Source organism: Dendroctonus ponderosae, unplaced genomic scaffold (genome assembly GCF_020466585.1).
Source record: "Dendroctonus ponderosae isolate FM_Combo_2020 unplaced genomic scaffold, Dpon_F_20191213v2 Dpon_F_20191213_2, whole genome shotgun sequence".
Taxonomy (NCBI): Eukaryota; Metazoa; Arthropoda; class Insecta; order Coleoptera; family Curculionidae; genus Dendroctonus; species Dendroctonus ponderosae.
The window spans coordinates 3,971,988-3,999,720 of record NW_026018165.1 but is presented as its reverse complement, the minus strand read 5'-3'; the positions used below and the strand labels follow the sequence as shown (position 1 = coordinate 3,999,720).

The 27,733-nt window shown below is 31.6% G+C and overlaps 2 protein-coding genes and 1 long non-coding RNA gene across 11 annotated transcripts in view; 1 reads left to right on the top strand and 2 right to left on the bottom strand.

Annotated features, from left to right (window-relative positions):
* Positions 1–4,172, top strand: part of LOC109538266 (nudix hydrolase 2) — a 5,910-nt gene extending 1,738 nt beyond the window's left edge. For both annotated transcript variants that reach the window (XM_019905425.2, XM_019905426.2), the window contains 4 exons: positions 2,647–2,738; positions 2,797–3,010; positions 3,466–3,712; positions 3,854–4,172. In XM_019905425.2, the coding sequence (XP_019760984.1) occupies positions 2,647–2,738; positions 2,797–3,010; positions 3,466–3,712; positions 3,854–4,037 (737 nt within the window). In that variant the 3' untranslated portion in view covers positions 4,038–4,172. The remainder of the gene's footprint in view (positions 1–2,646; positions 2,739–2,796; positions 3,011–3,465; positions 3,713–3,853) is intronic.
* On the bottom strand, positions 1,140–1,834 carry LOC109538269. Its single transcript, XR_002172020.2, has 2 exons — positions 1,609–1,834; positions 1,140–1,462 (listed from the first exon to the last, which is right to left on the bottom strand). It is a non-coding gene; the product is annotated as an uncharacterized LOC109538269 (long non-coding RNA).
* Positions 4,173–5,073: 901 nt separating the features above from the next.
* The window catches only part of LOC109538268 (class A basic helix-loop-helix protein 15), a 96,248-nt gene continuing 73,588 nt past the window's right edge, over positions 5,074–27,733 (bottom strand). For all 8 annotated transcript variants that reach the window (XM_019905434.2, XM_019905433.2, XM_019905427.2 and 5 more), the window contains 4 exons: positions 18,470–18,647; positions 14,407–14,555; positions 10,041–10,177; positions 5,074–7,863 (listed from right to left, as the gene is read on the bottom strand). In XM_019905434.2, coding sequence (XP_019760993.1) covers positions 7,746–7,863; positions 10,041–10,177; positions 14,407–14,555; positions 18,470–18,632 — 567 coding nt within the window. In that variant the 5' untranslated portion in view covers positions 18,633–18,647 and the 3' untranslated portion in view covers positions 5,074–7,745. The remainder of the gene's footprint in view (positions 7,864–10,040; positions 10,178–14,406; positions 14,556–18,469; positions 18,648–27,733) is intronic.

Below are 27,733 nucleotides of genomic sequence, written 5' to 3'. Positions count from 1 at the left end.
GAACATAAGGACGTCTGAAATAAAGCTTATTTTAGTGACTAAAAAATGACCACCCTCGGCGGTCTATTGGACGTCCATATATATCTGACTAATAGACGTCCAAGTATTGACGTCTTTCAGACGTCTTTTCTAAGTTAATTGACGTACTGACCAAAAATGACTTAATATGGACGTCTGGCAGACGTCTAATTGGTCAGTTGTGCTACCTGGGGGGGTTAATGAATGATTTTAATTGATAGGCTTCACTTACTTTTGATTAATACAAATGCGGATAAACAAAACTATAAAGGAACAAACAATTCTTTTGTTTATTTTTTCTTCTTTTATTTCTTTTAAAATCGTTAAAAGATAATTTTAGGAACAACTACATTAGTTGGAGAATATTTTGAGGTATCCTCAGTATATTCATCAGTGTTCAGTTCATATCAATCTATTCCTCAGTTTATTACGAACATTTTAGTATAACGCAGAATTTTTTGTTCCAAGCCGTTGGAAGGTTAAGTCGTTTTGAAGCAATTTTTAGCTGTTTCCCATAGACTTCCCAGACAGCATTATTAAATCCATTGGACGTCCATAGGGCAACGCATTTCGGGCAGCCGCATGTCCATAATTTGTCCGATTGCTGTCCAATTGACGTCCATTTTCCTTTACAAATGTCACAGAATGCTACCTCCGCCGGATGTCCAACGATAAGGCATCTAACGGACACGGCATATATTGTATTTAAAATAATAATTTTGAATTTCGAAATCTTCTGGATGCCCTGATGACATCCAGAAACCTTGATATCTATTGATTAATAAAACAAAAAATCTAGTGCATTTATTCAGCTTATATGAAAAATATTTAAATTATAAACATATTAGTATATATACCGGGTCGCATTTTCGGAATCTTTGTATGAGTAATTTCTAAATTTTTAAAGATTGAGAATCCGTTAAATGGGCAAAATTGAGCAAAATTCGATTCATTACCGTTTTTAAAATTTAGGTACCCGACTTGGTCGAATTCTGCCCAATTTTGCACATTTAACGGATTCTCTATCTTTAAAAATGTAGAAATTCCCCATACAAAGATTCAGAAAATGGCCACCCTGTACATAATTTTATTGAAAACATATGAATATAAGAATATGCATATAGGGACATGGGATATATTAAAAACCTAAATAACTAAAAGTAAACAAAAGATAAACTACTAAACTAATAATAAAGTAACCAAAAAAATCAGACTAAAACTAAACTAAACATTAAGAACTTAAACAAGAATACCTTTAAATTTATTATAAATATTACCTAAATAAAACAAAATAACTTAAATACAAAATAATTTTATGTACGGAAAACCAGAAACAAAAACAACAAAAAATATTTTAGGTGCTCATCCGCTCGCCTCAACCAATTCTGAACTTTTTTTCCCGTCATTTTCGTCGTGACCTCAGAATTTTGACGAACTGCTATAGCTAAAAACGTAATAGATCTTAGTATCAACAGAAATATTGCAATTTGCATAATTGAGCAATATTAGAAGATTTAAATAAAGGCTTCAGAAAATCTATTGCAACTACACTCTACAGTTACAAAATGACTGAATAAATAATCAACTTACCGTTCAATAAGTCCTAAAACATATTGGAGGAGAGCAGATTTTGTTTGGGATCCAAACAGCCAAACTGTTTGTTATTAAATTAGTTAAGCAGCGCGTAACAAACTCATATGGCGTACTTCCGCCAATTTTTACTAGGGAGGTTACCTAAAAAAGTATACATTTTAATTCAGTTTCATTACAAAATATTTCCCCCACAGCACTATAACATTAAATCAGTAAGATTGACTTTCTGTAAATGGCCGGGAGTCTCAACATCGCGTTCAGAAAATTTGTTTAAAATATAATTACTTGTCGAAGGAGGATTAACATGTATGTTTGCTTCAATACTTCTGTATTTGTTGAGTTTGATTTAGGTGATGAAATTTCTGCATTTAACAAATTATCTGGGTTACAGCTTACAATAGATTTAATGATTGCTGCGTGTCTGCTGCACGTGTATAGTTTTACTTTAGGCATGTTTGTTGTAGAATAGTTCTAAATTAAGTAAAAGTGGCGCTGAAAGCAAAAGGCTGGACATTCGGCACTCTTTTGGACAAGTTTTGGATGTCCATTGGATTTCTAATGCTGTCTGGGTTACATGTAAATTGAAACTCAAAAACTAAAATTGTTGCGAAGTTCAATTTTGTCAGGAAGTTACTCTCCAATAAACTAAGAAACCTACAGAATTTCAGCCTTGTGGCTCGGTGCTATCATGGTTAAGTTTGGAGTTTTTATGGGCAGACAAACAGATACATTCATTTTTATATATACATTACATAACTATATCTTGTTGCATTTCTGAGCTTCGTAAAAACGAGTAAAAAATATGCGTAAGAATTTGTCTGTAAATGTAGGATTACAGTAATTTTTTTTATGAAACATGAATAGTTAGAATTTAGTGTCAAAATTTTGTATATTATTGTTAGACACAGCCTTCAGCATTGATTATTGTTTTCCTGCAAGTTTTACAGTGGTAGTAAGATTTTTGAAACAATCATTGACTATATCATATTGTATGTAACTATTTTACTACATTTAATGAACTTTTCTTTGTTTTAGATTCTTTGAATACCTGGAGGACTGACAAGAAACGAGGTGTCTGGTTCAAAGTTCATTTAGATCAGTGTGAATGGGTTCCTATTTTGATCAAGGTAAAATATAACTGAAGGTTCAATTTACTCCAGCTATTCTTACTTTTAACGGTCTCAGAATGGGTTCAAATACCATCATGCCAAAGAAGACTATGTAATGCTTTACATTTGGTTACCGACGAATGAATCCGACAATGTCCCGAATTATGCGCATACGCTGGTTGGTGTTGGAGCTGTTGTAGTTAATGATGCCGATCAAGTTTTGGTCGTTAAGGAGAAATATTTTTATAAAGTTCCTATGTGGAAATTGCCTGGAGGATACGTCGAACCAGGTAAGTACCATTAAAAAATTATCAGTTATCTATGGAAATTGAGAATTTTCACGCGAGGAACCTGTTGTACTTTAACAGGGTAGTTTTAGCTATTAATTTCATGTCAAATATCGATAGTATAGATGAAATATTGGCAATACATACATTCATCAGTTTTGAAAATTAGTTATTATCGATAAGAATCAGCAAACTTAGTACACGCACACGTTTTAATACGAATGCTTTTGGTATATAGCTACCTACAATTATTGAATACTCAAAGCACGTTTATGGATCGGAATCCGCTTTATTATCCCTAAAAAAGACTTTTTTTTACTTGATTGTTTTTCAACCAAATTTCTGTTACTTAAAATTTGTTTCTTTAAAATGGACTTTATTAATTAATTGTCCGAAACCTTTTCTTACTATGGAGTCCTTACATAGCAGGAAATGATTAGTAAATTTTTTTGTCTCAGGCGAAAATTTAGTAGATGCAGCAATTCGCGAGGTATTAGAAGAAACTAACATCCAAACTGAATTTGAGTCTGTGTTAACATTCAGACAAGGACAAAGCGGCATGTTTGGATGTTCCGATCTCTATTTTGTTGTTAATTTAAAGGCGTTAAGCCAGGACATACAAAAATGCACTAGAGAAATTGCAGATTGCCAGTGGATGGATATTAAAGAGTATCTAAATCATCCGCAAGTGCACGAATTAAACAGGTATTGAAACATACTGCTACATAAAGTTAACAAAACATATTCAAGTTATGATATAGGCGAAATGCAATAGTATAGTAATTTTTTATCACTTTTGAAGTGCGGATTTTGAGTCAGATATTTTGAAAACCGCTTGTGTTTTAGGTTTTTTGTCAGCAAACTTATGCACCATCGTAAACATAATTTAAAAATCGACTGCCATCATGGTCTCCACCAACTGCTCCAAAAACCATTCACGGTTTATTCGGTATTTAAAACTGATGATGTGGACGATTCCGACAAAATACCGTTCACTTTTATATCCGGGGCTAGTAGTAAGTCTAGTTGATCGTTTAGTTGAATAGGTGGACAGTTTTAGTTCAATACAGGACATGTGTAATTATATTTTATCAATCTGACTGAGGAAGAATGTACAGAGTTGTCGTTAATGCTTAAATAAAATATTTTTATTACTATTGAAAAAGTTTTTGATACTATTGAATAACCTAGACCGACCACAACACGTTTTCGGCAATATCGAGATGAACTAGTAAAGTTTTAAATAATTGTGACTTCACTATTATCAAACCGTTTCTGTCGTAACCATTAGTTAAAACTAAAAAATGTTAGTGACTACGAACATTTTTTTAAATGTTACTCAGTTAGTGCTGCATTTGCAAACACATCTGGCAGCATTAGTGTTAAAAGTTGTTTTTTGCGTTCGTTAGGTTATTACCTTTTTCGTTGAGGATCAGATGTCGAATCTAATCTTACTTTTCAGCTGTTGTTTTTGCAGTCATTTTGGTGGCGGAACACTATAGTTTTGCTCTACACGGAAAATATTACTCTGTAGTTAAAACCATTTTTTCGAGCTATAGATTAACAAATATTCATCTATCTCTGGGTTTCACAATTAGAGGCAATATTTTCAATGTTTTCATCTGATAAAATTGTCAAATATTTTTTGTTATTTTTCAAATTGTAGTATAATTGTACGTTGTTCATCATTTTGTTTAATTTTTAATATTCTTTTCACTGAGGAACTATTACTTTAATAGTGTTACCAAATGGATACAATCCATCACTATTCTTTGAATTAAGGCGAGTCGCGATCATTAAGATTAATATATGTATTAGGAAAATATCTAAAACGTTCAGCGTATTGGGAAAATTATTGTTTACAAAAACTTGCAGATACTGATTACTTGTTTGGAGATATAAATTTATGTATGTGTGAACCTTTGAACCTTGTTTAAGTCCTATTGGGACTTTCAACGTTCGTCCATTTTTATATTATTTCATTATGTGATTCTTCCATTGTCCGTCAACTACGGTAGTATTGTCGCATGCTAAGAGTATCTATTAGAATTAATAAAACAGCCAAATCATTTTGCTACTAACAAGTTGACGTATATTTTTTATGTAATCATACACATCAATTTTTAAGTTATTTTCTCATTAATATATTTACGCATCTCTTTTCATAGGATTACCATAATGCATATAGTTACAACTGTCTTAGAATATTTAAATATAAGAATACAATGCTTAAAACTTTAATAGACACGTCATAAAATATATATAATATACTTTATATGATTAATAAACTAAAAAACTTGTCAAAGTTTTTTCTACTATCACATTTTTGTTTGGAACTCTCCAAGATTCTAGCTATTACCTAACACACCAAAATATACGAAATCTAAAAACTCTCAATGGATAAGGAGAAAATTAAAACTTGTTTGCTGACTATTAGCATATAATCAGACTATGACGGTTTGCACGGCCGGCCAAAATATCGGTTGAAAAGGTTTTAGGGCTTATAAGCCGTGCTCCATTGGAATTACTTTCCGACTTTTAGTTCACATCTGTGGTGAACATTATCGAACTAATCGTAACAATTTTTAGGATAGTTTCGACAGTTCTTTCTGTAACAATTCCAATGGTTGGCAGCTTGTAATCCCGGAGAAAAACTTCAACTGATATTAATTAGCACATAGTTTAGTTTATGCACAGCTACTTTGGCATATTTTGGCATGTTTTCCAACTAATCATAAATTAACTTGAGCTTTAGAACTGAGTATTCCTGCAATACCCTTCGACTGATTAACTTTCAGGTAACTTCACAATATATGCTTCGTAGGCTACATTTTGACTAATAATTACAATATTGATTTAATTAAAATTAGAAATACCTCATACAAAACCCCATTATATACAAGAATTTGGGTTTGTCGGAACGGTACTTTTTTTGATAATCTCGTTGATTAACTGCGCTGTTCTATAATTAGATTTCTAAGAGACGAAAGGACAAACAGATTTTACATATAAAAATAAATATGTTAATATTTTTCTAAGAAATTTACTAGGAAGTATTGGTCACTAGGCATAATGATTTAGATCAGTATGAATCTAAGCAAATCATATACTTTCCCATGCCTATAACAAAGCCTACAGATAAAATATATATGTAGAATAATTTTTTATTTACATGGAATTGATATATTGTATTTAAATGACTTAGTTAGTTACCATATTGAAAACGCAATATAATTTAAATTATCGACAAGGCGTGCTTGTAACGCAATTTAAAATATATTCATAAAAATATACTTCATCTACGTCTACTATTCTTCTGCATCTATTTCAGACTTCATTTTTTCCAGTTTTGGCAAGGAAATATGGTGATTTGTAATTTGCACCACACGGTTGAAAAGTGGCGTAATAATTTGGTACAAAATATTCGTCAATAGATATTGTCTGATAGGTACCTTGATATTAGGTGCTTGATTTTTTTTCCTGTTTTAACTAGTGATAATTTATGAGTGTACTCTTACAGCGATATGACGTCGACTGGTCCATACGAAATTCACATAATCTTACTTCGACCTAAAGGCGATTATCATTCGTATAATAAAGCGAATAGGGCTATTAAACAGATTATAGGTAGATTATAAATGGTTTATGTGTCTAATTGTAAAAGTATTCCCGCTATAGGGCAAGTTTCCAATTGACTCTGTTCAAACGAGAGAAGCGAGTTTAAGCAAAATATATTTTTTTTATTATTCGGACGTTGTTTTATAACAAACAGCTTTAATCACGTGTTTTTTTGCTTTGTGGCTCTTGAATCTTTAGGTTTTATTTGTTTCTGCCGCTGTTTTTTAACATTTGTACTTACGTGTCTGAATAAGCCTTAACACTAACAAATCGATCGATGTCACGCTTATTAATATTTTGATTGTTTAAAAAATGTAAATTCTAGACCATTGCGGAATAATCACTTGTGTCAAGTAGTAATTGATTAATCATTATACTCGTTTCTTTAAATATTTGTCTTGTGCTAAGTACTGTACTGTAGAAGCGATTAACGTCTTAAAATAATGATTCGGTAATTTTCGAAAATCGCAAAGCTTTTATAGACGACCAATGTTACACAACACAAATACCCTGTTTAATTACAACTCATTTCGGGTTAGATATTCAAATATACATATATGGTATTTAAAATATACAATTAGGCTCTTCAGATTTTGACAAGTAGCGATTTTATGTAAATATAATTTGACTTAATTAACTAATAACTATAGTCTACCGTAAATGGAATGGTCTTTTTCACAACAAAGTTTAAGTATACAACCTGGAATGTCTTGTTTCGAATACCGCACTTTCAAATCCAGTTAACAACCTCAATAATCCTACAGTTCGTCAGTTCATCATTTGTCTTATAAACGGAAAGTGTCTGAAATGTAGAACGTTATACTTATTTAACGATTGTTAACTGAATGTATATTCAATTGACATCAATCACTTACTGTTCAATTCGAAAGAGGCTCACAAACTATATCTAGTCAACAGTTATGTCTCACGTGTGAAACGCAAAACATTATTTTCTAGTGTTTACAAGGCATTTATTGCAAAACCAATAAATGCATGTATTCCGTTACTTGTGATCCTCTTTCAAATGTGAAATTCGAAAATGTTGCAACTACATAGCAGTTTTAGCGAATTTGCTGCCAATAGTTAGCAGCTAACAATAATTATCGATATTATTTACTAATTAGTTGACCATTGCATCCTCCGGGAACGTTTCTAAGTTCTCTTGAAACATACTATTATTATTGGCTTCTTCTGGGGTTTCTACTTCGATATTGCTGTCACTCTCAGCATCCTGGAATCTGGAATAGAAGTTACTTTTTATTAAGTGTTTGTTAATCATAAAAACTTCTTTTTGCTAAACTACTGTTCAAAAACTGTTGCAACTTTTGGTCGCGAAAGCATAAATCTCTTGATAAAGGACTTTACCAATACAAGTTTTGATACAAGTTGTTAAAAAATCTACAGATTGGCCCCGAATAACTTGACAATCTCTTGGATTTGAATAGAATGGAACCACTGTCTCCTCTTATGGAGATAGGTACTACAGCCCTTTAAACTCGTTTTTGTTAAATAACTTTTAAAATAATCTGGATCGATGAACGGGATAATTTTTATATTATCAACAGTGGGCCAGTTTGCATTAAATGGATACATTAAAACAATTTTCTCCTATTTAGTTTGCTGGGTCCGGACTAGTTTCTGCGACTCATCACATCTTGTAGCAGGGACACAAAAACATGATTTGTGCTCTTGTTTTGCCCTTTGTCAATACCGTTTTTGAGAAGATGCTATTCAAGTTGGTAAATTTAATATTTTTACGTTTAATAATAACTTATTATACAAATTAAATAGTGTTGCGTCCTCCATAAGGACTCCATTAATCCTTGAATCAGATGAAAATATGTCAAAAATATATCAATTATTTAAAAAGTTATTTGTAAAAAAACGATTTTAACGGGCGATATCTCAAATTATTAAAGTCTTAAAGTATCAAAATACTTTGAGTATTAAATTGTTAGTAAACAACGAAAATAGTTAATTATTAACTATTTAATTTACAACCCTGTATAAAACACTAACGCTGAATGAATAACTAATAAATGAGACTGTACTGCAAACAAACACCTTTCATCCAACCTTCAGAGCGATACCAAGAAAACGGTTTTTAAAGAAACGTGTTCTGTGTACTACGTGTTGGACTTGGACGAAATGCTTTCAAATAATGTGTGTCGAAAATTTATCAGTACTTTTTCACTACGAATCCCTTTCTAATTCAATATTATAAGCATTACATATGCTAATTAACCATAATTTGCAACGGCACAGAGGTTTGAAATGACAGACAAGACCTCTTTGAGGTGAGGCACGACTTTTTGCACAAAACAGGTTTTCGGAGAAATTGTTTAAGTTTTTTGATTGTGATTATTAATAAGAATTCAGTTTTTTAGCTAGAAAAAGCAGCTCAGTTTTTATCAAATTACCTTATTTCTAAATATTGTTGAGTAATAGCTTTTATTCTATCTTAATGACTAATTGTGTTTGTTATTACAATTTATTATTAATTGTGTCATTACACAATTTAATTTTTTTTGCTGTAATCCATAAAACCCACATATTATTGATGGTCTATATTATTGATTAATACTTCAATAAAAAAATTTAAAAAATTGTCAAATGACCCTCGAACATTTTATAAGCTAATAAGCTATAAGATTCTTGGCCAATTCTTCCTACGTTTTACAACGTATTATTAAAATAATAATTTTTGTCTATTGCTTATACGTGTAATGGTCGAATTTACGTTGTGTTGTCTCCCTGTTTAAATATAATTACAAAAATGTATCACAATTTCTCGTCTATATACTATTAATACGCAAAAACTACTCTATAAGTGAAGTTATGAAAACGTGTTTTTTGTATCCTTGTCGAAAGCTTATTCCTTTCCTTATCGGTCATATTAGTCTTAATCAACTGCACAGTAGTTTCACCCTTTGACCAGGCCAATAAAGGCCAATAATTGGAATTATTTTATAGGGCAATAGTAGTAATTAATCCTTTTATGAGCTATAAATGGACCCTTGGGTGTTGATAAATGAATGGCATTAAGCACATTATCACTCTTTTATCTATAACCAAGCAATATTAGTATTATTAAGTCAAGTCAAATATTTGTTTTGTGCTTTTTCATTGATGCCTTGAGATTATTGCGTTCATTTTATAATAATATTTCATTGGTGTATGAGACAAATTCGTTACATTAGAATATTACATTAATTGCTTGGTTTTTTTAACATCATTTTTTTCCAGTTCAATCTGATTAATATTCGACATGTTTAATTGCATATTTTTAGTAGTGTAGAATATGTAATTTGCAATTAACTAAAAGCCACCCTTAAGAAGTTAGCCAATATTTTTTCGCACCCACACGCCATCTAAGTATAAGAAAACATCAAGAAAAATAGTCAGAAGTACTTACGTGTAGTGTTTCTCTTCTCCCCTCATCTCACATATGACGTTCGTGAGGGCCATAATGTAATTTTTTGCTAATGTTAAGGTTTCTATTTTTGAGAGCTTTCTTTCCATTTTTATGTGTGGTATTACTTCTCTAAGTTGCTGAAATAGAAAGTATAGATTAATCGACTATTCTGGCTAGCAATAAACTAAAATTAGCAAAATGTTTAATATAAGAAGCAATAGTGATAATCTTAAGACCCTTAGCAGATTTGGGTTTTTATAAAATACGTTCATTATCATCACACATAAACCATTATTAATGTTTCAGTTGAGTGAATTTAATTAAATACGGTATGCAGATAAGTTTTTTTCGAAACAAGAAGCTTCACAAAACGATTTAATTGGGTTAATTTTTGTTGTTTTTGCTTAAATGCCATTGAAACAATGTGAAAGTTCGATGTCATCTTATCTGGTGCAATTGCATAAAAAAAACCTTCTTGTAACTGACATTCTACGTTGTATCCACATGATTATTTATTGTATCTACTGTTATTATTTTGAAACATTCATGAAAATAGATTAATCAAGGGAAGATTGTACTAAAATAATTCAGTGAGAAAAATATAAGTAAATCATTTTTGCATGTAAAGTAAGTTACAGGGTGATTACATGGACGATCTTTCTCAAAATTTAAAACGTACCTACAACTTCGATATTTTAAATGAAACACCTTACATATTGATGAACGTTTAGCAGGCCATTATCTGATTATTTTTCCTTAACGATTGCTATGCCGAATACTAATATTCGTAATTTTTATCAAAGCATAGCTTTTGCTAGGAAGTCTTGTTAATACAATTCGATACATGGGTGTTTAAAATTTGGCGTCTGGGTTTGGAAAACTCTGTGCTTGAGACTCACATAAAGAAGTGTGTTGAAAGGATATCCCTTAAGTTGAAAAGGATATCTTGAAATTAGTGATCTTCCGGATTATTTAGCCGTTTTCGTATTTATAAAAGTGACTTTAATTGCGCTTCGTCAAAATATCGTCCATGTTCGAGCACACTATTAAGTTCCCTTTTCCCATAAAATGATATATAATTTTTATGGAAACAGCTGCATTCAATGGGAAATTTAAATGTCTCCCCGACCATGGGCATCACTCATTTCAAGACGATATTCTTTAACCTCCACAATTTAGAACAAATTTTTCTTTGTGAGGCTCAGGGACAGGTGTTGGCTAGCGCTAACTGAAAATTTGAATATGCCATGGGTTGAAATGGTGCTGCAAATCGAGACTTCACATTTTGATGAAAAAAAAAATTTAACATTTCAGAAACCCCTTTATGCATGGGAATTGTGGAGCTAATAATATCAAATTTATAAGGCCAATCTCTGAGTGTAAGAATAGGTATTTCAAAATAATACGTGTGAACTTGTTAGCACTCGTGCATCGTGTTCTCCGCAAACGTCTAATACGCCATCCACCGTAAATCACCTCGTATATTACTAACAATTTATATTTCTTCAGCAAATGCGATAAATTTTTTTTAATCCGCTGTTGTACGTATGTGCAACAGAGAACGTGTCCGCAATATTTCATTTAATTGTTTTTAATGAAAAAAGAAAACAGATCACATATTAATGTTTGATAATCATTTTTTTTATATTGTTTTGAAACCAAAATAACACAACATTACATCATGCAAGCTGGTTTCCGGCTTTTGCTTAAGGTCATCCCGCATTATGATGGATATTATGGTACTATGGCATCGAAATTTTACATTATACGTAATAAGGAAATTACATTGTAGGTTTTAAGAGATTTTCACTCACGTGCATGTATCTCAACAGCAATTTTAAAAATACATTGCTGTACCGTGATGTTACCCAGTACAATATACAATATTTTAACTAATTCGAAAAAAATACATGTTTTAAAAGTAGTTTTTGTTAATGTATAATTGCGGAAATGCCATTAGCCATAGTTATGATAGAAAATACGTGTTATTGTACACTTGATCAACATTCGATCCGGGCGGATGTTTCTATTCAGGCTGGGTACTACAATTTTATAATCATTAATTTCGCAGCATTAAGTTTTTCTCTTTTTTTATTGAGGAAATATGCATTTTACATTGTACGGATAAACTCCATAGGTAATATGTAAAAATGTCATTTTATTTCATAATATGTATTATAGTTAATCTTATCACATTCAGCTGCTAGGAAACAACAAATAAACATATCTTTTATAAATTTTATCGAAGCGTTACAAAGGTTTTATTAGTTTTATTAGTTGAAAAGGGGTATTTATGTATAATAAATTAAGGTAAAATTTAAGTAATCTGATATCAAGCAATGAAGCAAATCTTCTTAACCCTTTATTGTTATTCTAGAGATATTTATTGAAATTGAATGAATTGAATTGAAATATGGAAAAATATAGTCAGAATAATTCCGAAAATTTGAAATTATTCTCTGCTCTGTATGGAAAGTAGGCGTCAAATCACTGAATTAAAATGGAACGCCGTGTATATACTACAAATTTAAGTCCTTCGAAAGATTCTGAACAGTTTTTTGTATATAATTTGATCCCTATCTAGAAGTTCAGTTCTAGAAATATGTACATAAAAATAATTATAGATGTAGCCTTAAATTTACTTAGTAAGCATGTTACAGATTCTACTTTGATACAGATCGATTCTAAACAATGTCAAATTTGCTATATAAAATCTTAGCAAAACTAACGTTTTTTTTTTGATTTACACTCGGAATTTTCTTCATTAAAGCGTGTTCAGCTTCAAAAATAAGTATAACTTTCAGGCTAAATTAAAAAAAAACTATTGTATTTCGAAGATGTAAATGGCAAATTTTACAAAAGTGGTACCGATGCTTGCATAAGCAAACTACGGATTTTTTATGATTCTTCAGCTTCTTATTGCATAATTTAGTTAATAATAGCAGTTTCGATTTTATTTTCACATGCGTATTACTTTTAATAGCATTAGATTTACCACTACAAACCAGAAAAAGTGTTTTATCTCAAAAGCCGTAAGAGATATCAGGAAAACTCGTGTCTATCGAACTGCTTGATTATATCCCTAATTTTGGCAATACCGTTATTTTTATTCATGATAAAAGTTAATTTGGACCGCACCTGTACAATAACAAGATTTCGGATAAATTTAGAATTCAAAAAGACGAGAATCTATGAACTACTTTTGCTACAACATTTTCACGAAAGGCTAGTAAACGGTGTAATAATTAAGAAAAAATTTCATTTTGCAATTTGTCACTTTGAAGACCCCATCCATAAGGAAGCCAGATAGGAATTTTTTTTATATGAAGTACTGACCTTGTTTTCAGGCCTTCTGTACGTCCGTACGTACGTGTATCATTGTTGACTAACAATTTCGGCACAGCCTGTATAGAAATCACACTTCATACATAAAAACTGTTCTTTTGAACAACCTACATTTATTGCCGTTCCACACAGGCTGTTCCAATTAAAATAAGCCACTTGATCTCTACTAACTTACGGTATTACTGGATGTGCAACTTAAAAAAATATATATTTCGAATGTATAGAGCCACTTTAGCGAGTGTTGCAATTTTCGGAATTATTGTAACTGTTTTTAGATATTTAGGGACACCCTGTAATCATTTTTATGGTCGAAATTATTCCTGACAAGTCACGATTAAGTTTTAATCTTTTTTAAATTTGTGTTCCAGTTTTAGTAACTTAGTTGTAAAATTCAATTAATTCCTCAACTGAAATTATTTTTTCTTAAAGAAACTTATTGGGTTGATGCGATTTCCCCGAAAACCTTTTGAAATTCGATCTACTAGACATGTCTATTCTGCTCTATTACATTCTAAATAATCTAAGATAGCCTATAATAACAATTTAGACAACAATAGACTATCAATAATAATTTAATTATTAAATTTTAGCAAAAGTTTGCCTAGGACTTCTAGGCAAGAAAATACGGAAAAGCGTGTTCATAAAATGCAGAAAATAATACCGAAATCTTTAGATTTAGTTAGACAGATCTAAGATTTAAACAATTTTTTACCAAAGCAATTCTCACGTGTTTATTACCCGGTATTGATTTTCCGATTTTTTAAAAACAGTGCAGTCTTAAAAATTAAGCATAAATTTATGTCTTCTAAATTTTCATCGTTCAATAAGTTGGATTGAAGAAAAGCAACTAATGTTTGATCAGAGTCCTGAGTTGAGTTGAAATTTCCCTATAACTTTTAAACCACTTTACCGAATGAACCCATCACTTTCTGCACAAATAAAAGATATTTCTGCACTATTGATTGAAAATGCTGTGGGCTTCCAACAATTACGATTCTATGTATTTTTTGCAAGTTTTTACCTCAAATGCATCGTTGAGCGAATGCATTCTCATTCTTTCTCTCTCGTTACTTTCCAGTCTTCGTAAGTTTCTCTCTCTGGCACTTATACATGTTTTCCGCCGTCTGTATGGCGCCGTTGTACTCGATGCACTTCCACTTGATACACTTCCTGCAAAAATAAATACAATCTAGTTTGTTTATGTTTTCCATTCAATTAACTTATTAGCTAATTCAAGCTTTTTTATTAGCAAGAAAGTAAAATAGGCTAAAGGATGTTTTCTGATAATTCTTTTCGGCGTCACACATAAGTATCCAGCTTGCTTTCCTTGTTAATTTTCACTAAATGTTAATCTAACTTCAACAATCATTTGCTTATTATCCTAAATTATATAACACTTTCAAGGTTTGGTATGTTAATCCAACTATTTCCTTTATTAAAGGTAAACAATTATAAAATTATTTGCTGCTAGCTTTTGAGAGTAGTAATTGTTTCTGATATCCACAACACAGCGCGTTTCGCCTTGATTTAATTACCATTTCTTTCAGAAAAATAGTTTTAGAACTAAACTTCAGATTAAATCCTGCAACGGAATGGGATCTTCGCTCAACTTAAAAATATGTTTGAGTAGTAAATCTTATACTATTTTCCACTTTTCAAAGTTCAAATTTTCGCGCAAAATTCTTATTATAATGATAATAATCGATGGGAAAAAAGGTCTGACGATATAATAGGAGGTTGCAACATGTACTCTCTCGCAACGAGTTTTCGATAATAAAATTGGCGTCTTATTAACTGGAAAATACATAAAACAGCATCAATTTCAGGTTTCGCCACTGCACTCAGTAATAAATCGAACAATACATACTTAATCAAGCGGTTAACGAAATTGCTCCAGCAAAGCACTAGAGGCTTGGATTTTCGCCCAATTAAGCTACTACTTTCAAACAGCGTTTGGCCGGAAGAAATCAGTCTGTTAATTACTATGTAAACTTTTTCTATGTTAAAGATTCCCACAGGTCGATTACTTCTTGTGAGTAACTTAACTGTCTAGAGTGAATGTACACTTTCAATGTGAGAAGGTCGTACATGCGAATCATTTTGATGAAATTTAATTATAACGGCAAAACGACTCGAACTCATGAATGGTAATCGTTCAGCAAATGTGTCTATCTTATACAATAGTTTTATTATTTTACATTATTTAATGTCAAGGATTCGAACGTTTGATTTTACGAATTAATTTGTGAAAATCTAAGAATAATTTAATCGTAGTTGTTGGCATTCATTATAATTTTTATCACAACCCATTATTTCCTTCCAATTCACTCATTAAATGTTCGTTTGGCTATCAATTAATTATACCTTAAGCGATGAGTTAGCCATCGGTTAATTACCCGTCTTTAACATTTCTAAATGGTGCTATTGGCTTGGTTTTTACTATTGCGCCAGTGCTGTGGGTTTTTTGGTATTATTAAAAGCCACATATTTTTCAATTTTTTGTGCATTAAAGCAAAAAAAACAATCGTAAACACTTTTGCAACTTATCTACTGCAAACAATATCTACAAGTATTATGGAAAGAGTAGGCTTTGCGGCTATTGCTTGAAACTGTTGAGTTTTTCGGGGTTTTAGGCCGTCGTGGAAAACATTATTTTTCTGGCGTTGAGCAAGTATGAGTGGCTTGCATCCTCATAGGTGCAATTACTTTAAACTGAGGTAAGTTTTCGAGTGAAGCATTCCTTAGTTATTTTGATAATTTTAGCGGAATGCTTTGTTACAGGAAAACGTTTATTTGCCAAAAATAACCATATATATGGTTTAAAAACAACAATCCAACAACAGAGTACAGTAACACAATAGTAAATAGTAAACCAACCACGATTTTGAAATGTTAAAGACCGGTAATTAACGACTGGCTCACTTATCGCTTGAGGTAACTCATTTTCAATATTCCTCGAAAAAAAATAGATTTATTCTCATTTGAGGAGGAAGCAATTTTCAGCAGATTTAATCGGATATGAAATTTTTTTTAATCATCATATTATTACCCTTATCCATATTCTCTAGGAATGAAAATTGAAAATATTTCAAGAGTGGAACTTCTAGCGCTTTAATATTACACAGGTTGAATGTTTCATCATACCTATGAAATTTGCGCTTCTGTTTACAAAGCCGCCGCGGATTACAATTGAGAATTGTCAAATTGGACATTAAATAATTGATTTCAAAAATGCGTTCTACTCTAGAGCGTTGCTTCTTTTTTTTCGTACGTAATCTTATCTGTTACACCAACTTGATTCAATAAAATAGAAAAGTATGCTTATTGGATGAGTAATAAACGCTTTCCGACCAATCTTACCAAATCATCGTAACGGCCGAGTTTGCAATTTAATTAACATTCCTGATAATTATCACGACAACAAATCATTATGTAACTGATTATAGTTCACTTAACCGAGCAACATTATTAGAACGGCCGTTTATTGCATAAGCATGAACTACCTGTTTCAAAGTAATTCTGTACATAGAAATTCATATCGGCCAAATAATTAAAATACTTTCATTTACTGAAACGGGTCTTTATTTGGAGTACCACATTAATATTCATTATTAGCTTGGTTTCCCCACAGATTTACATTCGTATGTTGTAAATTTGTTCTAGTTTATATTCAACTATTTAAATTAATTCCACACTAATTTTAGAAATTTTTTTAAACTCAACGGTTCAGTTGCATCAAAATGACTTGTGTTATATTTTGGTGTATGCACACTGTGAATCAGAAGTAATATTAAAACTGTTTAATAGTCAACTCAGTATACGCACGAAAAGCTATTAAATGATTTACGAGTTTTCCGTAGATGCCTCGATTCGCTTTTATTTCACATTAAACTTATCATTTCCACATTTCGATGTCATAAACCCGTCCGAGCTGATGTTTCTTTTCTGTTGCATTGCTTGGAATGAATCGATCAAGCAATTGCCCAACAGGTTTGTTCTACTTTCAGTTCTTCTGTTTAGGAAATTTGAATTCGTTGCTTTGCTGTTATGTTCGTGCTCATACTTGACATAATTTTATTTTCTATTCTTCACAAGCAGCTTATTTCACTTTTCATAGTTTGGGGCAATGTAAATAACAGTTTCTAACTGCAATCTTGAGTTTATGTACGCATTTTATCACGATCTTTGTGCTGTACAAAGAAATAAAAAGCAGATTGGAAGCTAGTTTTTAGCCAGTTATTTCTTGTTTTAAACGGTTGGTAAAATCATTATCTTCTAAAGTAGCTGGACTTAAACTCAAACACAAAAATCAAATTCATATTAAAACCGGTGATGAAAATGATCCATTAATTCTATGGCAAACTGAAACAATTCAAGCCTAATGCAATTCAAGCAAGTCAAAAATATTAAAGAATTATATGACTTTGAAGTGTGTTCAATGCGATTAAATTGTTTGAATCGGTTCAATTCTCAAATAGAATTAGTATTTACTAATCTCACTATGAGCTTTCTGTTAAGTATATTTTAGGATTAAAAGTAGATTCTTTCAGTTTTGTGGTATTTGTAAAGTTATCAGGCAGAAGATTTATTTAGATGAGTATTTGCAAATACAAAATTTTCCTTAGTATTACTAAAACTAATTTAAATAGAACATCAGTTCAAAGTACATATTTTTGCAATCGCTTGCACGTACTAGTTTAACGCGAGCTCGCTTTTTGGATGTTAAATTAACATCTTCATATTGTTCGCTTCATTTCTCTACTCATTCGATTTAATATAAAGCAAGTACTTAAACGCGAAATAGAGCCACAGAAGTAATAAAACGCAATACTTTGCCCCGGCAAATTGGTTTGCCAATCCGATTACGACAGATACAAGGATAATAATTGAATCACTTGTCTATCACCGGACAGTATTACTCGGAACGTCGAACCTTTATTGAAAAAGGAGTAAGAAGAATTCGATTATTTAAATCGAAAATGTTTCCAGCCGCAATACGCAATTCAATTTTAATGAAATTGGAAAACTCCTCTTTGTGTAGGTATGTTTTAACAGACTGTGTGAGTTATTTCATAAGCGCTCACCTCCATGTTTCCGTCGCTTCTTTCCTGTGGTTTCGTCACTACTCGACTCTGTGAGATCATCTGTTCTTCCGTTTAGATTATTGTGCTTCAGCTCCATGTCCACTTCCACTTCAACGTCTTCTTCTTCGTCTTGCCAGGGTGCCGTCATTTCCAATGAGCGCATTATCTTACGTCAATTCTGAAATCAAATATACTCTTTTATCTACAATGTTAAATAAAGTTTCCACTTGATTTTTTTCCTGAATCATTAATTTTATATTGATTTATTTTCCTGACTGCGTGTAATTGTTATCATTTTTTTTTCTTTCCTGGATTTCAATCAAAATATGAAATAAAAATGTTTATATCGTTTATTTCATATTACGTTTCGACGAGACCACAGCGCCTAATCAGATTTAAAATTCAAAACGAACCCATAATTGGGAAACATTAGATTCTTTATAGTCTTGCTTGCTTCAAAACCTCACGTGTTTTTGTTTTTTTGATTGAATTCAAACAAACGTGAGGTTTTGAAGACAACGAAGACTATAAAGAATCGAATGTTTCCCAATTATGGGTTTATTTTGAATTTTAAATCTGATGATGGCGCTGTTATCTCACCGAAACGTCATATAAAATAAACGATATGGACATTTTTATTTCACATTTTGACTGAAACCCAGCAAAGAAAAAATATGATAGCAATTACTTTTATACTTTACATGCATTAAGTTTTTTTTCTTTCCTACTTCGTTTTTTGATGGTGCATTTAATTCAGGATGATTTTTAGAAAATGTTTTTTTATGAATATAAACAATTACACACAGAACAATTTAAATACTTGAAGCTAAATACATAAGCTAGTAAAGAAAACCTAACAATAAACATCGACCACAACCTTCAAAAAATCTATAAAGTAACCGTAAATAATTTGTTTTTTAATAATAACGTTTTTTTACTAAAGAAAAAGAAATGTACTGAACTGGAGTGAATCGTTTTACCTTTGTGCAAATATTCAATATGTTTTAATTATGTAATTCTTTATCAATGATATTCAGAATATACAAAAAACTCTGATTTAATAACCCTTTGGAGATACCTCAAACAAATCATTGGATTAGTTAAAGATCTGTTATTGACCAGTGAAGAGTTATGGTAATGACTCAAATAATGACATAATTAATTTGCGTTGGTAATTTGGTCGTTAGCATAAAGTATATGTGTAAATTGCCACCATGACTAAAATAATGTAAAAAATATTTAGGGGGCTTATAAAATACTTCGTCAGTGTCGCATGGAAGAACAGGAATTTATTAAAAATAACATTCTTTCAGTTCCACTGAGATGAGATTCATGAGATTTTAAGCAATGTTCGGTTGTTTTATATTATAACGTTTTGAAATTAATGCGCTTTTTATGTATTTCTAAATTAAATAAGTCAAAGCTACACGGTTACAATTTGGAGAGAGAAATGTTTGTTTGGCTTACTTCGTACCGAATAATATTTCTAGGTGATTGTAAAAGTTACTTATTATTCACAAACGGCGATTTTTTGTATTTTTTTAGAGAACGAATACTTGGAAGTAACTGTGGTCATATCATGTAATATCATCTAAAATTGCATGTTTAGGACGAGCTTAATTAATCGACCTGGTATGAGTTTTATAGTTAAAGCTTTAAAAATGTTTCGAGCATTATGCTGTCGAGAAAGTTTTTTATTACATTATTGTGGATAATAACACATGATGTAAAATTTGCGCCCAACTGGAAAAAAAATATGGGAAGAAATACTATTGAAACAGCCACATGAAACGTTAGATTACTGACAATTCGAAAAACTGATCTATGTAATCAACGAAATGCAGGAACTCACAAATGGAATAAATATACGAAGAATTGGTGAAATTGAGAAAAATTGGGTATATTGAAATAGCCCAACTATTAAAAGAAACAATAAAAGGAAAAAAATATAAAATATTTCTACTGATTTATATTCAATAAAACATAGAAAGCAACTGGGAACCCCGAATTAAAAGCCACGCTTACAAAAGTAGTAAAGGCTAAAGAGGAATAGTTAAATGTCGAAAGATAGAAGAACTCGAAGACATGAAACCGCTGCAACGACCTCTTCGTTAAAAAATGCTTGGGTCAACAAAAAAAAGATGTTTATACCATACTTTAACGACCATGAGGAGCCATTTCACATGTCCAAGACGCGAAAAATGCAGCGTTTTTAATCTCGGCTATGCAAATGATACTGTTTTGCTGCCAGATAATGCTGAATACTTGTGGTGTATGAGAATCTTTCAAAATATCGATATATAAATAGAAACCGAATGAAAGCTACAACATCGCTACAAACCTCCAGGTTAAGTAACTGATGAATAGAACCGTGATTTAGAGATTAAGATCAGGTTCAAGATGGCAAAATCAAAATTTATAAAAATAACAAAGCTCTTGAGTAATCGCAAGTTAAACACTGGTGCCCCATGTTGAGATACAATGAGAAATCATCGAAATGCAACGTTATAGGGATATGCCTTGTCCTAATTAAAAATGACGAAAATTTAGTTGAGAAAAATTCATAAAGATCTAGCATTACCAACTGTTAAGGAAACATAAACATGCTACGTGGTACATGGATTTGGTAATCATAAATAGGGTCTATTACAACTAATTATGGAGGAAAATATCGCAAGTACGGGATTGGGCAGAATTATCGCCCATGAAAAACTTGGGTGAATTATTCTAAATATCACAAGTTTCAACCATGATTCATGTGGCATAGAACGAAATAACCTCCCACATGAAACAAGGGAAGCATTGCTTTTCCTAGAAAAATCATTATATTATATAATATTATTCATTTCGTAATAAATTGTCATATCCTAGCCAAAAAGGTCGACGTTCCATAACAAAATAGGCAATACGGCTCCAATCTTTCCAAGGGTCGTAAGCAGTGTGCGAAGTTAAATACAAGAAGGAAGTAACAATGGCTCTAGTTTTGTCATACCGGTCATAAGCCAGACCTACAGCCTGCAGCGGTCTGTAGGCGCATTACTAGTCTTGATCATATCATATAAGTCTTGTTCTATGGTCTTGATCCATCGCAGTCCGAGCTTCGAAATGCAAAACTTCGAATTGCTTTTCGGTTTACACATGATATTTTCAGGGTGAAATGAAAAATCTACAGGTCAAGTTGCCAGTCCTTAACGGCTGAATAAGCAATTGGGTGGATTAAATACTCAATCATCTGACCACTATCCTGGCAGTTTGTTGGAAGCCGAAGATTTTTTTTAAATTTGAATAAATATAAGGCGTCTTCTTCGACTGATTGTTAGACAATTGATGAGTTAAGTGTTGCAGTTTTATAAATGTGTGGTGTGTTTCTTGTTGGGAAAAAGGTTCAGTTCTCAGAGCTTTATTGAAGAATCGAACATAATAAGCCTGAGATGAAAAACTTGACTACTAAAATAAATACTTGTATGATTTCAATTCGGAAAAATCTTGTGTATGTATGAGAGGCTTACAGTTTGTGAGATCAGGACTAAACTGTTTTGTTGACCTTGTTTGCTTTTCGTCAATAAAAATGTGTTTGGAATCAACGCGGTTTTGGCGATTTAGATAATTTGCATAAGGTGGTAAAACGACATGTTATGTCTAAAGCTCACTTGCAGGCCGTTACCAATGATAACGTTTTCAGGAAAACACGAATTGATCACTCTTTGCGTAAATCATTACAAGTGAGCCATCAACAACATAATGAATTAGTTGTTGAAAATCGACACGTGCTGAAAACGCTTATTGACGTTATGTGCTTTCTTAGCCTACATGAACTTGGATTTAAAGAATAAAGGAAATTATATAGATTGTGTGATCTAGTATCGAAATCTGACCCTTGTTTGAAATCACATTTGGTACATTGTAGTGTGTTGCAAGGTACTTAGCTACATCAAATCGAATTCAAAATGACTTAATTTCTGCTATTTCGACTGTTGCATCAAAGAAAATAAAGGAGGAAATCATACAGACACGATTTCTTGCAATAACTTTAGATGAAACTACTGATGTTACAAATTTTAGTCAGTTCTCTGCTACTATATTGGGTTCTGTGTAAAAAAGTTATCGAGTTTAAAAATTCTAATAAGAAAAGAAATGACTTTAAAAAATGCTGGAATAGTATGATAGATAGACGTTTTGAGCCAAACGAAAAACGCATACGCATTGATAATGTTGGAGATATTGTAACTTGTTTTAATGTACCCAGAAATAGGGAACAGGTTCAAGAATTTTGAAGATGTAAACTTTTTTATGTGTAATTTTAATACGTCCAGAAAACAGATTTTCCGGAAAAGCAATTACAATATTTGATTCGTAATTATGGACAATATTTTGATATGATTTTGTTCCGTTTGGAATTAACTGCTTTGTATGAGATTCAAGATATTGAGAGAAAAAATAATGCCAGTAAGTTATTAACATCTTGTTAGGAAAATGTCGCAGCATCGCCGTTTCTACAACGACATTATAGACAAGTTTGCGAAAAATGATAGAATAACTCAATGCATTATAAATAGGTGAGTTTTTTATGAATTGCTTCCCTTTCAAAATTCACCGCACGCCCCTGCTGATGGTGGCTTGAAGAAAGCGAATACCAGGATAAATGGAGAATTTAATTTCAAATCTCTTTAAGTACCTGATGCGCAGGAAATTGTCACTTGAAATACTCACATAAATATAGAGAACTTGCCAATATTAATCAAAACTATTAGTAATTTTCATTAAGATCATTCTTCACCGTATAATATCTAATATCTGTCGCATTGGCTATGGTTAATTTACCATTACTTATATTTACACCGTATCCATATGGGTAGTATCAATTTTCTACACCACAACCACAAAGAGACATTGTTGCAAAATACAACCGGATCTAAGTAACACATATCTTGTCTTTCATTAGGCGGAACGTAATCTATTCATTAAATCCGACCTGAGGTAATTTTTCGCATTTAAACTCAGGCCATTACTTTCCAAGTGAAAGATATTCTGTAACAGTCGTGCGACACTAGAAATAAAATACATAATCACTTTCACAAAAACGTTGCAGTCGCGATGGAATAGATCCTGCTTGATCACGGTCGTTGATTTGAATTTATTGCCTTGAGGTTTGTTACTTTATACCGTGCAATCTTTAATTGGAAATCGAGTGCAATTCGTATATATACGATAATGTGACCAATTAAATGGTTTTCCATCTCTAAGGTGCAATAAAGCCATTTGCGTTTAGTTACGTTAACTCAATTGACATGTAGTCGGTTATTTATTTATTGAACAAGGTGCGCATTGTTTTCAATTTGTATTTGAAGCACACTGACGCATAAAAATGCGTTTCATTTTAAGTTCCGGTATGTTGTTGGAATTTTAGATTTTACTATTTGAGTATGTGAAATGTTTAGATTCTAGTTTTCGTGACTTGCTCGGAGAAGGCAACAGATAGACAGGTTTAAGATCAAAGCTACACATTAACACTTTCCTTTAATAAGGCCAAAATACAAACAAAGATCTGAACGCTGAAAAACTTCACATTTACATCCCATCACCTAGTTATCAGGCAAATTTATAAGCAACTCAAATCTCCTTTGGTTATTATTTAGATTTAGCAGTATCTGCCTAGAAAACTGACCATTATGTTTATGAAAGGCAGAAGCGTGGTAGCCTATTTTGCATAGCAAATAGCGCAAAAAATTCAAAGGCATTAACAGAATAATCTACTTAGAATTATATATTAAAATATTTATAGGATACTCAGATATCGACGTTACGTTTTTTTATAACGAGATGGAAATTACTTTTGGTACAAAGTGGCAAACTTAAATTTAAAATGTGTTAATGCAGGCTAATGATAAACTTGGTCGCGACTTTCATGAAGCTATGTCAAAGGAGTTGTTTGAAGTTCATGGACGTTCGCTTATATAAATGTTAATGTATTCCGTCTTGGGTTTATTAATAAACTGATGAAGAGGTGACACTAATTTGCGCAAAATGTAAAATATCCAAAAATTATTTGATTTTTTAAATATTTCTGAAACAAATAGTAGTAGATTTCTGTTGGTAATAAAAACATAGTACACAAATTATACTAAGCTACCTACCAATATTACAAGAATCATATTTAAGGATGCTTGTTTCGATTATTAATCGAGCTCTGATTGCTTGTTTCTCATGTGCTTCACATTTTGGTCTAATGCCTATTCTTATAAAAACCTATCTAATAACTGAATACTTTTCTGTATGTTGGATATCTAAGACGGCTTTATTTGTTGATTTATTAATAATCCGCATTGCTTCTATGATCATTATTTATTGCGGGTGAATTTGAATCAGAATTTAAATTTTTAGTCATTTCAGTTTTCACCGACTCTTCAACAACAAGTATCAGCCGATTATGTCGGTATATATTAATTTATTTGCTGAAGGTGTGTCCAATCTAATTAAACCTGTTGCATTTATTCAACAAGTAACGTTATAGGGATTCCTAATTATGAGTCACACTATTTCCGAGTTGAAATTATAATATTCGTTTTAAAATTCTTCAGAGCTTTCACTTGGAATTCATTCTTCAAGTAACTGCCGTAGACATTAATATATGATTTCGTGATTTAAAAGCATTATGGGTTAAAATTTTTCTAACCTACTATTGAATCGAATACTATTGATTTTACAACAGTTTAACTTTGATAATGACGAAGCATTTTTCAAATATTTTATCAGCATTGCAGATTTAATCTGTCAAAAAATATCAAAAAACGGTGAAACATTTACATTTAGCCGATTATTATGCATCCGAAATGAGGACAAGTTTATCATTTCAAATGAAAAACTGGTTTTACAAGCCCACAACTTTTTAACATTATAAAACACCATTTAAAATATGAATTGCACACTCATATATAAAGAAGCAACTATAAATAAAAAACCATCATCGTTGAGTCACCCGACAGTTTCATAAAGATGGACAAATTAATATCAATTCACTTTTTTATAAATTCCAAGATCTATTATTTATTTATACGTAATTTATGATTCAAAAAAGGACAATCATTTATAATAATTTCGTGCCATATACTACATTGTGCTCAAAGTAATAGATCGTTGCCTAAAACTAAATAATGTGACATTCACTTTAAACTTCATTGCTTTCTAATAAATAAAATCGAAATATGTACTTAAGTGGCAATTGATAATAGTACCTATATTGTTTCGCCTTCATGTTTAATGGTGGCATGATAATTGTCAGTTATATTAAGTGAAAAGCAGTTTGAATAACTAACTCAAGGAACTGGACCACAAAATATAGCCCCGATACTACTTTAATTGTTGCGTATTATGTTGAATCAGATTAAAACATTTGTTCGAACTCCTTTACACTTGAACTTGAAAGTGTGCAGAAGCAACAATCAAAAGTGAAAATTCACATTGAAGAAAATGTTTTGAAAATGCTGCAATTGCATTCGAAATCAATGAGGGTGTAATAACTGCCCTTAACTAGATAGGAAATACTAAATACAATTATAAAATTCAGATCCAACCATTAATATAAACTGACGCAAAATGGGCTAAGTACAAATGAAACAGACAGGAGGACTCAAAAAGGTGAAAAGGAAGACAACAAGTGGAACCGCACGACACGCTGGAACACACTAAATATAAGAAGCTAAGTTTTAATCATAAATGAAATATGGTATAATACACGGGAAAAACTTAAAAATGGGTGAAATGCGTTCTAATAGGTGTCGTAAAGACCACATAAGGTCAAAAACACTTCACCTTTAGGGAAAAAAATATTAAAGATTTATTTCAAACATACTTTAGCTAAAACTATGAACCGCCTACTACTGAAAATCTGTTAATAGCCACTAGGAGAAGAAATTCCAAGAAAAGCTGCTTTTGAAGCGATGGCAATTAGCAGATTGTTAGATAATTAAACATCTTCAAGCTACTTACGTCAGATTTTACTTGCAATAAACCTTGTAACGACCAGGTATTGGCAACTAATAAACGAAAATGAAGACATGACACGACATTTATTGCTGATGGAAGATAACTAATGCAGGAGGTGTATCAACTTCAATCAAAATCGATTCATTTACACTAACTTAATTAAATAGTAGAACGGTTTGAAGAATCTCACTCTCACTTTTGCTTTTATCATTTTATTTGCTTTTAACGTGACTATTACGTATTTCGTTAACAAACTGTTGTAAAAATATTCAATTATTGTACATAGCGAATAATAACTTAAACATGCGTTTCGTTCTACCTTTGGCTCATAAAAGAGAATAATTTGAAAGGAAAGAGGAAACCGCAGGAGTGCCCTACCTCTGGAACTAATTGTTTGAAAAATCTTAGTTGCTACTTCTCAATCACATATAATTTCAAGCTATTAATTCGCCTAACATTGTAGTAATTTATTACACAAAAAGGGCATTTTCCATATTTTTGAGACGGTGAGCTAATCTTTACTTGCTTTACAAAAATACAATTTACAAGGAATCTAAAAACAATTCTTACAGTTACCAATTACCACTTTCAGGTTTACATGTTTGAAAAACCACTTTGGAAACTGCAACAACTAGAAGTATATTTAGAATTCACATTCACAGATTTTGGAAATATGCAATAATACATCTTTTCTATTTGTAAATCCGGTTTGAAATTTGAATCTTCCGCTTGCTAACCGAACGCTCGATCGGCACATGCATTTTATTAAATTACATTTCAATTTTGTCCGCATTGAAATTTATTTTCAACGGGTGATAAATCCTTTGAAAAGAAGCAGCAATAAAATTAGCCTTGAAATCAATTAGAAACTGCTCAGGCAATTAAAGCATCCGCAGCTGTTATTGCTGTTATCATTGCGAAAAGAAATGGAAGCCGAGAGAAGGCAGAAAATTAAATAACAAAACCGTGGAGAACAAAAGTATTACATTTTAAATGTAATCGGTTTGCTTTGAAGTCAGGTCAGTTTATCAAGTCTGGTTATTAAATAAAATATGATAATTGGATTTCAGGTTTTCCTAGGTGTGGTGGTTCACCAGAATTAAAAAATATTTCGATCTCTGATTATTATTCACATTCTTCTTCCAGCTTTTGTCGGTAATATAATTGTAGTAAATATGCATTTTTAGTGACCTATCAACAAAAAAATTAAGAAGTTCAATTCTTTCTAAATGTTCTAGACTTTTATGGCGTTTCGGCTGCTTTATTTTAAAATATACAGCC